The sequence below is a fragment of the Aplidium turbinatum genome, chromosome 7 (assembly GCF_918807975.1).
Source record: "Aplidium turbinatum chromosome 7, kaAplTurb1.1, whole genome shotgun sequence".
Classification (NCBI taxonomy): domain Eukaryota; kingdom Metazoa; phylum Chordata; class Ascidiacea; order Aplousobranchia; family Polyclinidae; genus Aplidium; species Aplidium turbinatum.
The window spans coordinates 27,879,360-27,894,025 of NC_137478.1; the positions used below are offsets into that span (position 1 = coordinate 27,879,360).

Here is a 14,666-nt window from a genome sequence, read left to right on the forward strand (position 1 = left end):
AAGTCTCTACTTGTCTCGTCACTAGCATGAAACATTCAGGACTATGTTGCAAGGCATTCATTTACCAAAATATCACTAAAATTGTCTCCAAGTGACCCCTATTTAGTTTGATACATGTTTTCATAAAATTATAGTTAAGAAATTTACACAATCTTTTTCAAAATGTAATGATTTGTATTAAAAGCTGTTTTTCCTCGCCACGAAAGCATTGCAGTCCGCAATTCGGTGTCTGTACAACATGCAAGTTTACTTTTTGCTGGATTAAAATCCCGATCCTTCACTGGGTGACATTGGCAGCGTATTGATGGTGTTTCTGTAACAAAATGCCAGTTACACTATCTGTATCGCTAGCGACTAGGCTTCAGGCCTTTCTTTTTGTTTGTAAATCGTGCCTGACCGTAGTAATTCACGGGAAAACCTACTTAACCACATGTTCCCAAACTGAAAGAAAATGCTTGTTTTTACCAAAACTAGGTAGCCAACAGACGATTGATCGTTGTGGAAAATCACAGTAGCCGACGCCTTATCCGGGCGTGGCCGATGATGATGAGGTAGCCCACAAGGAGTCAAAAGTTGTTTGATCACCCATTTTTTGTTTACATTTTCTTAGAATATTTACACTGACGATATTGTGATGTTTTTCTTTTTTTAACCGGTGTCACTGAGCCCTTTTCCTTATCAGCTTAAAACGTTAATCACTATCGTAAAAGTACATACGGTGCATGCATAATTTTAATAACACACTAAAAGTAAAAATTAGAAACATGTTTCGACCATAAGGTTATATGATAATATGCCCAGCCCCTTTGTCTTACGTCATGTTCACTGAAGCGTATATTCCTGCGTCACCAATTATTTGTTGCACAATAAAGTTAAGGATTGCAATCAAAGCTGCAAGAATTGTGCTCAAGATGTTTGTTCGCTTTAAAGCTACTTGGTTTGCAGGATTTTCCAGATTTTGCGTTCCTAAAATAAATGTAAAATATGTCAGAGATGAAGCCTTGTAGCTTGTCCATCGCGGATAGCTTTCAAGGCTTACAAGCTTAGAGACGAGAGTGGGTTACGCTAAACCGATTGAGCACGGGAGTTGGGCGTTTTAACGCTTGCTTGCCACTTTGAGGCATGAGGGTTTCGGCTCCGTGCCAGTGCGGAGCAAACAGCCAAGTAGGCCTACATTGTCTTTGGCTGTCCCGTGTAGGCTATTCCGCTCTCAACGGTATCACAGGCTTCCGCAAACTTGATGACCTCACAAAAAAATTGGCCCCAAGTCTTTCCATTCGATTGACCAAAATTTTCTACTTCATGCCATGGCCACCTGGAGATGCGGCCTGATTTGTCACATTTTGCAGATTTTGATTAGGCCTACTGCTAGTGCTTGACTGACATTTTTTTAGATGTTTTTACTTTTTGCGGTTTCCTAATGACAAAAAACTTTTTGTTGCCTTGGGGAAGCAGTAGCAAATGAGAAAAAGTAAGTTGAAAAACGTAAAATCAGACTGTTATTGAAAATCAACAGTCTGACTAAAATCTTCGAAATCAAATTTTCTTTGTTTTTCAACATGTGAGAATGTTAAAACCTATTGTGTCATCTGGGGAAAAGAATAAAGAAAGCGTAAAAATCAAATTTTTAGAAAAATTTATTTAAACGTTCGCCCAAAGTTAGAAGAACCTGGAAGTTTCTGCAAAATGTGACAAATCAGGCCGTATCTTTAGGTGGCCATGTTCATACGAACGGAGACGATTGCAAATAAGCTTAGGCTATGCATTAGTCTGTTTTGTGCTGTGAAGCGCTTAGAATAGGCCTGAGTCAGTGCAATCGTGCAGAGACTCAGACGAATTGGCCTACAAAATAAGCATTAGGGTAGGGGCCTATACCAAAAATCGGTATTTGGTGAAATAGAGAATGTTTGATAAATAAATCAGTAAATCACGGCAGGATGGAAATTGATAACTACCTTGATGTAGTCAAGCTTCAATCTAGTGATAGTGGAGTTGGGATCTATTCTACACTGGTATACCATACAAAAAGGCACGGACACTAAACAATATATTATGAGGCCAGAATCATACGAAATGTGGCTGGAAAAAAGAATAAAAGATTCAGCTGAGCACGTTGATATTGTAAGTAGGGAAGGCAGGGCAAGTTGAGAAGGGTTTTTTTTAAATCTTTTTTTTTTTCACTAACTTTTTCGAAGACTCAAGTTGCATTTCAAACACATGCTAATAAGCCTAGTTTTAAGACAAAAACTGGTTGGGTTTATTTATTATTTTGCACTGTATTCGAGCTTAAGTAACGATTGCACAACATGCCCCGAATTCTTTTTCCGGGGCAAGTTGTGCAGCACCATGGGGCAAGTTGTGCAGCACCATGGTGCAAGTTGTGCAACACTAGGGGGAAATTAAGCAACATATTACGGCCAGCAAAAGCACAGACAATTGTAACAAATTAACTATTTTTACACTGATTAAACCTTTCCAGACTTTGAAACTATGTAAAACTGGCTAATAGGCTATTAACAAAGGCGGTTTACATGAACTTTCAGCAATATTAAAAAAAAAATTTGAGGCACTCAAAAATTCAATTCTCTGTAAAAAAAGAAATAAGTAAAATAAATACATTTGTTGTTGAAGCCGGGGCCTAGGATCACTTTCTGAATTAGGAGAGGGTGATTTTCAGTCAAGCGATGTGCCAAAGCCAAATGAGTGGGGAGGGTAATTTTGTATTAATCACCCTCCATTCAAGTGTGTATGTGTGTGGGGGGGAGTAAACACCCCATCACCCTAGATCCTAGCCCCTAGTTGAAGCTTCCGGGAAATCAAAAATTAGACCTAGGCCTAATCTGATCTGAAACCAATCGTCAACTTGAGTTAAATAAAAAACAGATAATGTTGTGCAGTTGACGGGGCAAGTTGTGCAGTTGCACAACTTTCCCCGTCATCAATTGCACAACTTGCCCCATTTACACTTTTTTCAAAGAACAGAAGATTTCAAGAAAACTAGCAAGTGTACGAAAAAATTTTAACTGCGAAAATACAACTACATCCCATGTCTACTGACCCCTACTGATGCTAAAGTTTGACTTGTTCTACTATGCATCCAAAAAATCAAAATTTCGTTTGCATCCGAATTTAGATCCTAAGACCTAAACACCTTATAGCCTATTGTTGATCAAGCCTAACCTGCCCAAAAAACTGATAACTGCGACTCATATGCTTTAAAGGCATTATGAGTAGAATATAATAATGGCGATAAAGATTTATTACGCTCTTTATTTCCTTTCAAACAGGGACTTGCACAGCTTGCCCCGTTGCACAGCTTGCCCCGCCTTCCCCTGCGTTTGAGGCATTACTTTCATCATTAGAGCACATTGGATTGGGATATAAGCTACTTTTCATAAAATTTGTAAACATCTAGATCAGTGGTTCTCAACCTTTTTGTCTTGGCGGACCCCTTTTGGTACCTTCGAAGTGGTCGTGGACCCCTAAACAAAATTTATCTGAAATTTTGGTATCCTGTATCGCGTCTCCTAATAGAATCCAATATTTCAAAGTTTTACACCTCTAAGAAGAATTTGCTTAACTCGTGACGCACTTATGACAATGGATGACATTGAAGAAATTATGTTATGAGCTATATGTCGGCACACAGGATCAAAATTCAGTAAGATACATACTGATTTAATGTTTTTCTATAAATTTTATCAAAAAGTAATAGAATTTTTGCGACCATTACAAAGAATTTCTCCCTTGTTTCATTTGTAATCAATACTTTGTGGTAATCATAATCATGGCAAAACTGTCAGTGCTAATAGCCTGCTGACTAACGTTTGCATTTCTAAGTTAAGCATTGATCAACAATCCGCTGTCTCAAAAGAATTAAATTGAACATAGCCTTATTAAAAAATGTAATTCATTTGTATGATTTTTTTTAGTTAGGAAACCAAACCTTTGTGCGATGTCATTTGAAATTTCAAACGACGCACCAGTGCGTTGCAACGTACAGTTTGAGAATCACGTTTAATACACAAATAAATCACAACCAATTTTTAAATTTCGTAAATTATTATTAATCATGTTGCAAACTCGGAAACTTTCACGGACCCCTTAAAATCGCTTCGCGGACCCCCGATTGATAACCACTGATCTAGATATTTTCTGCTTAAATTTTTTGAACTCTCAACAAATTACACTTTTACTTCTTAACTCTCACAACTTAAATCATGCTCAATTGTAGTGCAATTTTTTAATTTTACATGCATTGAATTCAACATAAAATTTAAGTTTGATTATGTAAGCAAAAATCAAAACTAAGTTCAATCTTAATAAAAATTTAAAACATGCTGAAAGTTCCTAGCCCCTAATTTTATCAAATTTGCCCAAATTTTTGACTAACTTAATTAAAACGTTTGGAGATGCGGTTGCACTGCACCCCTGCACCTCTGGCTCCTATGACTAGGAATAACTTATCAAAGGCTTTGTCAGTCCGAGGATAGAGATTCAAAACCAAACCAGCCAACGAAGTTTTGGCTTTTTTTAGTACCGTAAATATGAAAATTAGCTACAATAGTCTATTTAACAACCACACAGCATTTAACATAATATAATACTGTAACATTAAATCAAACTAAAAATTACAAACGTTGTCGGCCAAATCTACTCATGTTAGCTCTTGTCAAGTGACCAATCGACTGATATTCTACATAAATTGAAATTGCAACACTGATCTACATTGTCTATGGTTCAAGAACATCACCTCTTTACCAAAATTGTAAAAGTCTCTTTTTCTACTAAAGTAAATGTAGTACATCAATAACTACGCAGTATTTGTTGAAAGATGGAAATATTTATCCTGGGACTATTTGGTCACGGAGACTGACAAAGTAAAATGTCTGCCTATTGTTTAAGTATTTCTGTTGTCTGTAAAATATTCCATCCACTAGGTGCCGCTGAACGACGAGCTGTCCCTGAAAGTGCGTTGCGCAAGCGCACACCCTCAGAATGTCAAGGAGAATAAACAACAAACGATATTTTTGGGTGCCATGAATCAATGTTCTCTGCTCTTGCTGACGACTTAGACTAATGAAGAAAACTAAAGATCATTACCTAATACAAGAAGTAAAATTCCTTCCAGCACTTCTAATCCAAGTTGAATGGACAGCAAAATAAGCATTGGCAAGAACCAATTCGTGTTTGGACCCTAAAAACGTAAAATATTTCCATTTATAATTACCGTTGACTAAAAACAGGCAATAAACCATTGAGCAAAGGTTTCTCAACGTGACATGCATCCTAACCATGAAATCTTATGACACTTACCAAACTGACAACTCTTCTTATCAGTGACGCGGACTCCACGATGAGCGCAACGTCCAGTAGCCCAACAGCCGCAGATTTTATCGTGGAAAATCGGTCATAACTGAACTAAAATGTTTCAATTTTGTTAAATTGTTGTTACGCCTATATCGTAAGAATTATTTGTTTATTTTATACGTGTTTGTAAATAATTGCTTGCTAGCTACTATGTTGTTTTCATAATAAATTTGTTAAAGCGACATCATTTTATGACTGTAAGCATATTATCGTGTGTAGGCTGTTGGGGGTAGCAAATCCAGAAAAAATTGAAGTCCCTAGCCTACTGTTTGTTTTTATATACGCTCTTGAAAAAAACATTAAGGAGGTAAGCTATAGATCTGGAATGTAAGGCGCAAAACTTCGGGTCGTGAAACAGTGTGGGACATGAAACATAACTTGGGACATACATGCCATGAGATAACATCGCCTTCTTTTAACACAAAAAAGATTTCCTTTTGTTTTTCAAGTTTGAAAGAGCACCCGACAAAGTGCTTTTCTTCGAAAGTGACGTCCCCAACTTTGATTTCGAAAATTAAACAACTAAGTTAAAAACTTTGTTTTGACATGTATGAACGTGGGAATATTGTAGAATGATTTTTATTTTTTTATATTATTTTATAGTAGACTAATGGAATCATGAGTCTATATTTCACAGACTAATGAGGCAAAACAACCAGATCAGGAATTGCTCAGGGTCTGAATATAAACACATATATATTAAATGTAAAAACATATGGTGCCTTTTTTTTGTATAGCTTTGTTATTCTTGTTTGGAGCAGTTCATCTGACGCAGACCTCTAAACTTTTTTGGTAGTAAAGAACAGTAGCAAAGATTGCGACAACGATTGATAGATGTAAATAGCAACAGTCACTAATTTAATACAATTCTTAGGTCAGCGATCTAGTAGTTAAAAGCAACAGTTAGCAGTACAAACCAGGTTGCTGAAACTGTAGTATTTTTTTTTTGCAACAACATTGATCAAAAACTTCATTTTTTCAAGTGCAGAAAAAGTGATCTTGAATGTGATCTTGATCTTCTAGATCACGATCTTGATCTTTAAAATCATATTGTTTTGGTTATCTGATCTATCTTGATCTTCAACATCACCTATTCTTGGTGATTTAGATCTTTAAGATCGCCAAAATTAGTGATCTTGCCCATCTCTGGCTGTAGCCTACGTATACAAATACAATCATATTACTTCTGGAAACTTAAAATAAAGAAAAAGAACTCTGCAATTATCCCACCTTTTCTTCGTAAATAACAGGTCGAGTTGGTTCCTGCTTGCTTGCAGGATTGCGGTAATTTCTTTGTTCCTTTTTATCCTGTTTCTTCGCTGTTGCTGTAATGTCGACTATAGGAACAACGTTGTCACTTTCATCTTGCTGCATGCTGATTGCTTTAGATATCTTGGGATTTTTGAAGTAAAAGCAAACACGAAAATAGCAACAAAACTTGCAATGCTATACACGCTAAAGCTGTCAAAAGTGGCACAATCAAGTTGCCCAGCCAATAAGTCAGTCCTTTTATTACATTAATTCAAGTCTGCAGACGTTGAACCAACAAAAAAGGTCTGCTTTGTTGGCCGGAAATGCGCTTCTAACCATTGCTTTTATTCGTTCTAAAAAACATTCACAAAAACTTTGCCTTGCAAACTGTGGTAGGGCCTGTTTTTATAATAAAACCTGCTTTCTATTACGGTTTAGCTGCAAAATACTTACAAAAATGATGGTGGCAGCGTAATCCTTGGTTTCCAAAAGTCTTAGCGCTTGTTGAAAAGTAATATATCACCTCTGCACTGTTGCAGGCACGTTGCGGGTGCTCTAAATTTAGACATGATTTGATATGACAGATGCTGCATATTCACAAGCTGCGTAACACTGCATCTCTTTTGTTGATACCGCAGTGATGCACAGTCAGCAATGGTCGATAGTTCAATAGCGACAGTGTGAGACTAAACTGGTCTGAACCAATGTTTTTCTCCTCAAATACCTCAGTTTTTTCGTTTTTCTTAACATTAATTTTAACTAATTTTGCAAACAATCTCTTTTCAATGGTTTTCACTTTTGTTACTTTACACCTCAATTACTTTGCTCAGCTTGGATACCCTACTTGCAATTTGCAAAGGCTTTGAATCATTGATAGCCCAAAGGCCCAATCATTCACAGAGATTGACATTTCAATGTTTTAGATTTTTGTTGCTTGTAAATCAGCGCAATCACCAAGAGTTGGACCTGGAATGGGACTGGAAATGGGAACAAAATGAGCAAAATTTGATTTTATTGAACAAAATTTGATTTCATTTCAAATACTTTCGTACCGCTGCTGTTTCATGTTTGTATACGACTGTAGCCTATGCATTTTAATTTTGTCTTTTTCTCTTTTTTTGAATTGAATATCGACACTCTTGTCTGATGCGAATGAATATTAAATAAAAGTTAATAACAATCTTTTGCCCACCCAGCCACGAATCAAGTCATTTTTCCATTGATTTTACATCTGTAGATATTGAATCAATGTAAAAACAAACTAATTTTCTCGTTTGAACCCAGCATACATGTTACAAGTTAAGTTGGTTTGCATTGATTCCACCTCTGGCAACGAGCATGCTTATGGTAAACAAAACAAAAAAACAGCATTTATTAGAGCTACCAGCGTTTATTATTATTCACTTCTGGCGCAAACATGCAAAGAAATAAAATACACGGAATATTACAAGAAATAAATAACACTAATTCGACTTCTGCACTATCCAAAGAAAAACACGACTTTCACTGTGCAAAGCTGTTTTTCAATTTTCAGAGGATTCAACATCGAACACCAGATGTCTTCTCCGCGGGGAGCTTTCGTCATTGGTGACATCTTTAGAACAACTCTGCAGCAACGTAATTTTGCGTAATTTCAACTCGGATTAGACTATCTTTAATGGATCTGGTAAACAAAAGCGAAGCATGACACATTTCCAAGGAGAAATGGCTGGTTCCATTCCACAATAGCGTACGAGTTTTTCTTATTACATTGAAGTTGAAACTACTGTATAACATAAAATTTCCATGGAATATAGATGTGTGCAATTGGAATAGGCCAAGTCGTCGTAAATCTCAAACAAAGTTTGTTTTTAAACAGAAGACAAGATTTGACCATCAGTTCGGTCGAGAAGTAGTGCTTTTTGTGTGTGAACCATGTTTGCGAAAACAATCTTTTTTTGTAGTCCTTATCAGTCATCTATAGTAAGAATTGTAGGGTTGGTCTAAGTAATAAAGCGCAGATTACTTCAAACTTTTAAATTTAAAAGCTCTTACGCACGTCCATTCTGGATTTAAGATTACGTTTTGTCTATTCAACGCAAGAAATAAATATGGGTTAAAATATAAATAAAATCACTTAAAAATTTGAGCCAGTTGCATAAAGCGGCCATTTGGCTGATACTAATTCAGCGGCACTCTGTGTATAGAATAATTCCCCGGCAACAACGCTTCAATAATCGGAAAACTTCACTCTGTCAATCTCAGTAACCGACTCTTTATCAGTGAGTCAAAACCTCTACAATTTCACTCAGAACTGCCAGAAATAACTTATCACAGGTTTTATCACAGGTTAGGTGGGGGTTGCATAATACGCCGATATGTGTTTGCGGAGCGGTAGAACAAACAATGCAACACATACTCCACGAATGCCCCATCTTACGGCCCCCAAGTGGAATCATTGGTATTCGACAACTGAACCCAACTACCGTATCATGGCTGCACGATGAGGCAGCCATGATGCACCAACTAGCCAATCTAAGCTACTACAAGTCAAACGAGAGAAGAAGACAGGTTTTGTCGGTCTGAGGATAAAGCTTCAAAAACCACTTAACCTCACAAAACTGCCAGGAACAACTCACTCCCAAACCCTCTTGACTGCTTTCATAAGCCTTCATCAAGTTTATCGAGGTCCACTACAGATTGTGACCAGCTCAGTGGCGGAGTGGTTTCTCCTTCGCCTCTGGTGCTGGTAGATCTGAGATCGATTCCAGGTCGGGTCAAACCGAAGACTTTAAAAACGGTACCGATTGTGTTCTTTCTTGCATAACGCAGTGAGAATAAATCGGGTAATAATGTGATAACATCGTAAACCTGCTATTAAAAATTAAAACATGAGCCCTGTAGCTAAAAGACTTTAGCTGTTGTAGAGCGACAATAAATAAAACGTTTCTAGCACTAGTTGCTACATTCATCTGATGAAATTGAAAGTAAAATTAACAACAAACAAGATGGTTTATTGCTTCACTGACGTTTCGCGCACCATGACAATGCGCATCCTCAGAGCGAATAACATACAAAATAAAATTTCACCAGGTTATATACTGCAGTGCGATTGAAGGCAAGAAAAAATAAAACACGCAATATTTTAAAAAATTGCCCAATGATGTGTGAGCGGTTACTTTCCACGTTAAATTACGTAAAAACTTCCAACAATAGACATAAGATAGACATAATAACTTCCAAAACTTCCAACAATAGACATAAAAAATATTGCATGTTTTATTTAAAACTGTTTGCACAGAAGTTTGCACAGAAGGCAAAGTAGAAAGAAAAAGAAAACGTGGCAGACAACCAAAACGATGGCAAGACGACATCCAAGCATGAACCGGACTCAACTTGGTGACACTGGGCGAGTTGGCTCTGGGCGATGTTTGAAGTCGCGGGGAATTTTTTAAATCCGGGCCCCTTAAATATTCCGGGCCCGGGTCCAAAAGTACCACCTAGACCCCCCTGTCAACGCTCCTGAACACAGGTAAAACAACGCAACTTTAACGTGATAAATCCTAAATAGTTGATAAATATAGTCTTTGTGTATATTTTGGTGTCCTTTTTGCTGTTGTCTCGCCTAAAAAGAGGACACATTTCGCCAGCAAGTAAATTTTACTCTTGAAGAATCTTTTAGCCTAGGCCAGGGATATCTATAACTAAGGGATTAGAAACTCTGTGAAAGTGAAAACCATTTTATACACCAGTAGGGTCACTTTTCTTTGTGCGCTGCTGTGATAAATAATCACATAAATTGATCTCAAAGGGCAGCAAATAGTAGATTGAACGAAGAACCAAAAGTAGCTTCTAACAATCAATTCACCTGCTGTAAATTGTAAGGTCTACGCATGCCTGGTTTGTTTATTTGTTCGTATTCCATTAGTGCAGTCATGTTGTATTTTGTTTGCTGCTTAAAAAATTTCCAGAATGACTATTGGTTTTAGTTCCGATGACATCGTAAACGGATTGGTTTCGTACTGGATTGGTCTGTGAACAAGTTGATGATACAACAACATATTTCACTGATTGCTGAACACTCCTCATTTACTTTTGATCCGATTTGCAGTACGCAAAATGCTAAAGAACAACAGTAGGCGGTTTTTGGACTTGTTGTATTGATTTATTTTTTAGATTCATCATTTTTTTTTTCTAGCAGCGTAAATGTATTTTTATACATTAATTAAGTTTTAATGTGAGTGTACATTTTGTATTATTATTGTAAAATCGAATTTTGTATATCTTTTAGTCGGTATTTTATTTTGTTAATCTTTCTGTAGTCGTAGACTCGTAGTAATGTGATCGTGATGACCCTACTGATGTATAGCACTGGATAGAGTTTCCAATCCCGTAGTTATAGATATCCCTGGCCTAGGCCTACATGTTTTTAGATCATTACAGTATAGCACTACGCTGCAAAAGTTACCAAAAAAAAACAAGAAAACAGATTGACTGAACGTTTAACGTATTTTTTCTCATTTCTAGTGCTTCCTTACGACAACAAATGATTTGACATTTTTAAGCAAAAAGTGAAAAAAGACCTAATTTTCAGACAGTTTCAGTCAGACAGCAATGATTGCAAAAATCTGCAAAATGTGACAAATCAGGCACGACCTCCAGGTCAAGCTTTAACTTTTTTCAACAAGGAATGGGCACTGGTCAGCCTTAACGAAATTGTTAAATTATTTGCAGGAAATATGACTAAAACAGTAGGCTGCACATTAGCCTACCGTGCTAAGATACGGCGTGAACTAAAAAGCTGTTCCTTTCCTTTGCAAAGCTGTAGGTGTTATACACATTGCAGTTTTAGACATTCGTTTCGATTTGTTCAAGTACCAAACTGAGTTGGTACGGTAATCAACAACGTCTACCAGCGTTGTACGGTACCAATATAAAACGTATGTAGGTAAAAGAATAATTTTTTGTGAAAGTGTGAGCATGGCCTTCGAAATGTCATTTAATATCCTACAGTAAACCACACAATGAACGTTCAACAACGGTTCCATAAAATGCACCAATTTCTTGTAGAATTTATAAATCAGCATGTTACATTGGTATACAAAATGTTTAGAAAACAAATAGTCTACAAGCCGTCGTTGAAACGTCATCAAGCAATATAATCCCGTTGAAAATATAAGCATGAAAACCCAAATTGTCAAAAAAGAGGACATTTGAGCATTTTTTAGTGTCCGCAGAGAACAATTCCTTTTTCTTGAAAAAAGAGGACATTATGGTAGCCCCAGTGATGTGCATTATCGGCGATAAATTTGTATCGCTTATCGTTATCGCTCAATTATTTTTTCAGTTATCGTTTATCGTTATCGCCAAAGGTAATATTTGATTATCGCCGATAATCGCCGATAAATTTTATTTCGGATCAATACACAAGTGGAAAGTCCATAAAAAGTAATATTTTTACTAGTCACCTAGTTAATGAAACTAAAATTGAAACCAGTTCTTCTTCAGTGCCTGAAGTGTGTGTGCACAGGTCGTTGTCAGGGGAAGGGGTACGCCCCCTGCAGCGACGGCCCTGACAACACCATCATTTTTAGAGTTGCAAATTGCAATGCAATGAAATACAGGCAACAATTCAAAGTAACACAACATCACTGAAACAAGTCATTGCGGAATATGATATTGCTTGAAGCATTTGACATGCAAACCGACATCACATTTTTTGCATCTTGTAGTAGTTTTTGCATGACAATAGGCGCATCGAGTTGCGTGGTAAAATTATGCTAAATACAGTACAGTATAACCTTTCTCATTTACCTATGCGACATAGCCTACCTCAATCAAATATTTTTATTTCCATTAATACAATGCCTATATTGTAATTCTTATCTCAACAAGTCAGCGTTTTGCCATTGGTTTAATGATAGTGTTCAGAAAGAAAACAAAAAAATTATCTGAAATTATCAGAAAATTACGATAATTATGTTATTGTTCTAAAACAAGCACGACTAATTTGACAAGCTTGATGGATTTCACAGTATGCACATTTTTACTACCAATAACGCTTAAGATTACCGTACTGATAAATTTTTAAGCATTTTGCGTTTTTTGAAATTTTTTCAGTTATTGCTGACTTTGCTGTAAACAGCCCTTTAAGCAGAAAGCAAAATATAAAGTATGAATTTTTATGGTATTTTCATTTGATTTAATTATTTTTCCTACTGCACGTAAGCGGCAGTGTAACTCAATTGATAAAAGCATCCAACTGGTATCTGAAGGTATAATTATAAGCACGGCGGTTACCTCAGTGGTTTGATTCTGGATCAAGAAGTTGAAGATTCGATACCCAATGCCGCTGTTGCGATTCTATTCATGCATAACTTACAAAAAGTTTTGTCCCTTTACAGTAGGCCTATATTATGTTCGATTTTTCATCATGTTGATGAAAACAGTTCGTGCTGCATGGGATGGGGCAGCGGTAATCAAGAAAAAAAAATTATCGTTATCGGACATTATCGGCGATAATTTTATCGTTTATCGTTATCGCTTAACTTTTTTTTGATTTATCGTTTATCGTTATCGCTTTAGGTATTTTTCGTTTATCGATATCGCGTAACTGAAAAATGAGTTGTCTCGCCCAACACTGGGTAGCCCTACTCTTGTCCCCACACATGGCATACAACGCTGAACTAGATTTTGTCCCTTGTTTCTAAAAATCCGAAAAGTTTTTGGCAACACAGGTAACAATTTTTTTTCGTTTTGTTCAGTGACTTCAGTGATGAGTGATGAGTGATGTGATCATGTGAGATGTAAATTGTGAACTCAGCCAGGAGTTTTCCTGTGATTTTGGATCCAGATTCAGTAAATATGCTTGGTAATTTGGTTTCTTAAAACCATCATTTCAAAGTGATACATAGTACCTTTAGGGTAGAGTTCGAAAGAAAAGTTACACACACCAGCTTTCTGTCATTATTATCAGTTTGTGTATTGGCAAGGTCTTTGCAGTTTGCCTTGCTGTGTAGGCTATACAATATACATACAGCCTAAGGTAGGATATAATGAATAATTGATTGTATGATTCTTTTTTCCTCGTACAGAGTAAGCCTTTTTGCAACAGTAATTCTGGCAGTGTCACATATTTTAGTTTTTATCATGTATTAGGCCCATGGCTTGTTTTGGTTTTAAACCCAGTGATTTTCAACCTTTCTTTTGCTCCTGACCCACTAAATCTGTAAAAATTATCGGTAGTGGTGGCCCGTAAAAGTAAAGTTGGTCTCATACTTGATTCAAATGTCGGGTATGAGAAGATAAGGTTCTCAATATCTCGTTGTACAGTTAGTTAAGCCTTCAGCTGTAAGGAGATTAGGGTGGCCAGTTCCTTTCTCACGTCTGCTTTTTCTGCAGCAATTCTGCCCACCCAATTTATTACAGTACACCCTAGGTAGAGGTGAGAATAATAAAATAAAATCTTTGATGTTACTCTAAATAATTATTAACATATAAAATAGGAAGCACTTGGCTACATTTACGACGCCATAAATACAGCCGTTCTATGCCTTTTTTTAATCTTTATGTCGCTTTTACTGCGCATGCGCGCTGGTGTGTATTTTTTCTTCTTTCTCGAAAGAACAAATGAAAAAAAGTGCGTATATACAGTAGAACTCGGTTAATCCGGATTCGGTTAATCCGGATCTTCGCCTAATCCGGATGAAACTGGAAGTACAAATGATTTGTAATCTTTTTCTTAAGAAACAGCTTCGGATTATCCGGATCTTCGCCTATTCCGGACAAAAGTTGCGCTTTCTCTATCGCTTTATCCGGATTTTCCAGACAGTTTTGCCATTTTATGCTAAAACGTAACGTGGCTTATTGCGAGAAATTTCTTATCTATTGTTCCGTTAATGTGACGCAATAAATTATTGCGGATTTCTTCTTTTCATGAACAGTAATCCCTCCTAACGCAAAATTCCTGCGCAAATGCCCAAACTAGTACTGTAACTTGAAAAGATGTCGGTGGAATTTTCGGCGGTATGTCGGTGATGTTTTTCCAATAGAAGACTTTGTTTGAT

General features: G+C 36.7%; 1 protein-coding gene across 1 annotated transcript; it reads right to left on the reverse strand.

The window, feature by feature from the left end:
• Positions 1-19: 19 nt before the first annotated feature.
• LOC145774790 (ninjurin-1-like) lies at positions 20-6,827 on the reverse strand. Its single transcript, XM_082586101.1, has 5 exons — positions 6,601-6,827; positions 5,317-5,421; positions 5,104-5,197; positions 816-966; positions 20-313 (listed from the first exon to the last, which is right to left on the reverse strand). The coding sequence occupies exons 1-5, from the start codon at positions 6,742-6,744 to the stop codon at positions 262-264; spliced, it is 546 nt and encodes a 181-aa protein (XP_082442227.1). The 5' UTR covers positions 6,745-6,827; the 3' UTR covers positions 20-261.
• Positions 6,828-14,666: the final 7,839 nt, after the last annotated feature.

Coding starts and splice junctions, on each gene's coding strand:
- LOC145774790 (XM_082586101.1), bottom strand. CDS start 6,744: ATGCAGCAAGATGAAAGTGACAACGTTGTTCCTATAGTCGACATTACA. Junction 967..5,103: donor AATTTTACTTCTTGTATTAG/GTAATGATCTTT, acceptor CATTTATTTTAG/GAACGCAAAATCTGGAAAAT. Junction 314..815: donor TACGCTTCAGTGAACATGAC/GTAAGACAAAGG, acceptor ATTTTGTTACAG/AAACACCATCAATACGCTGC.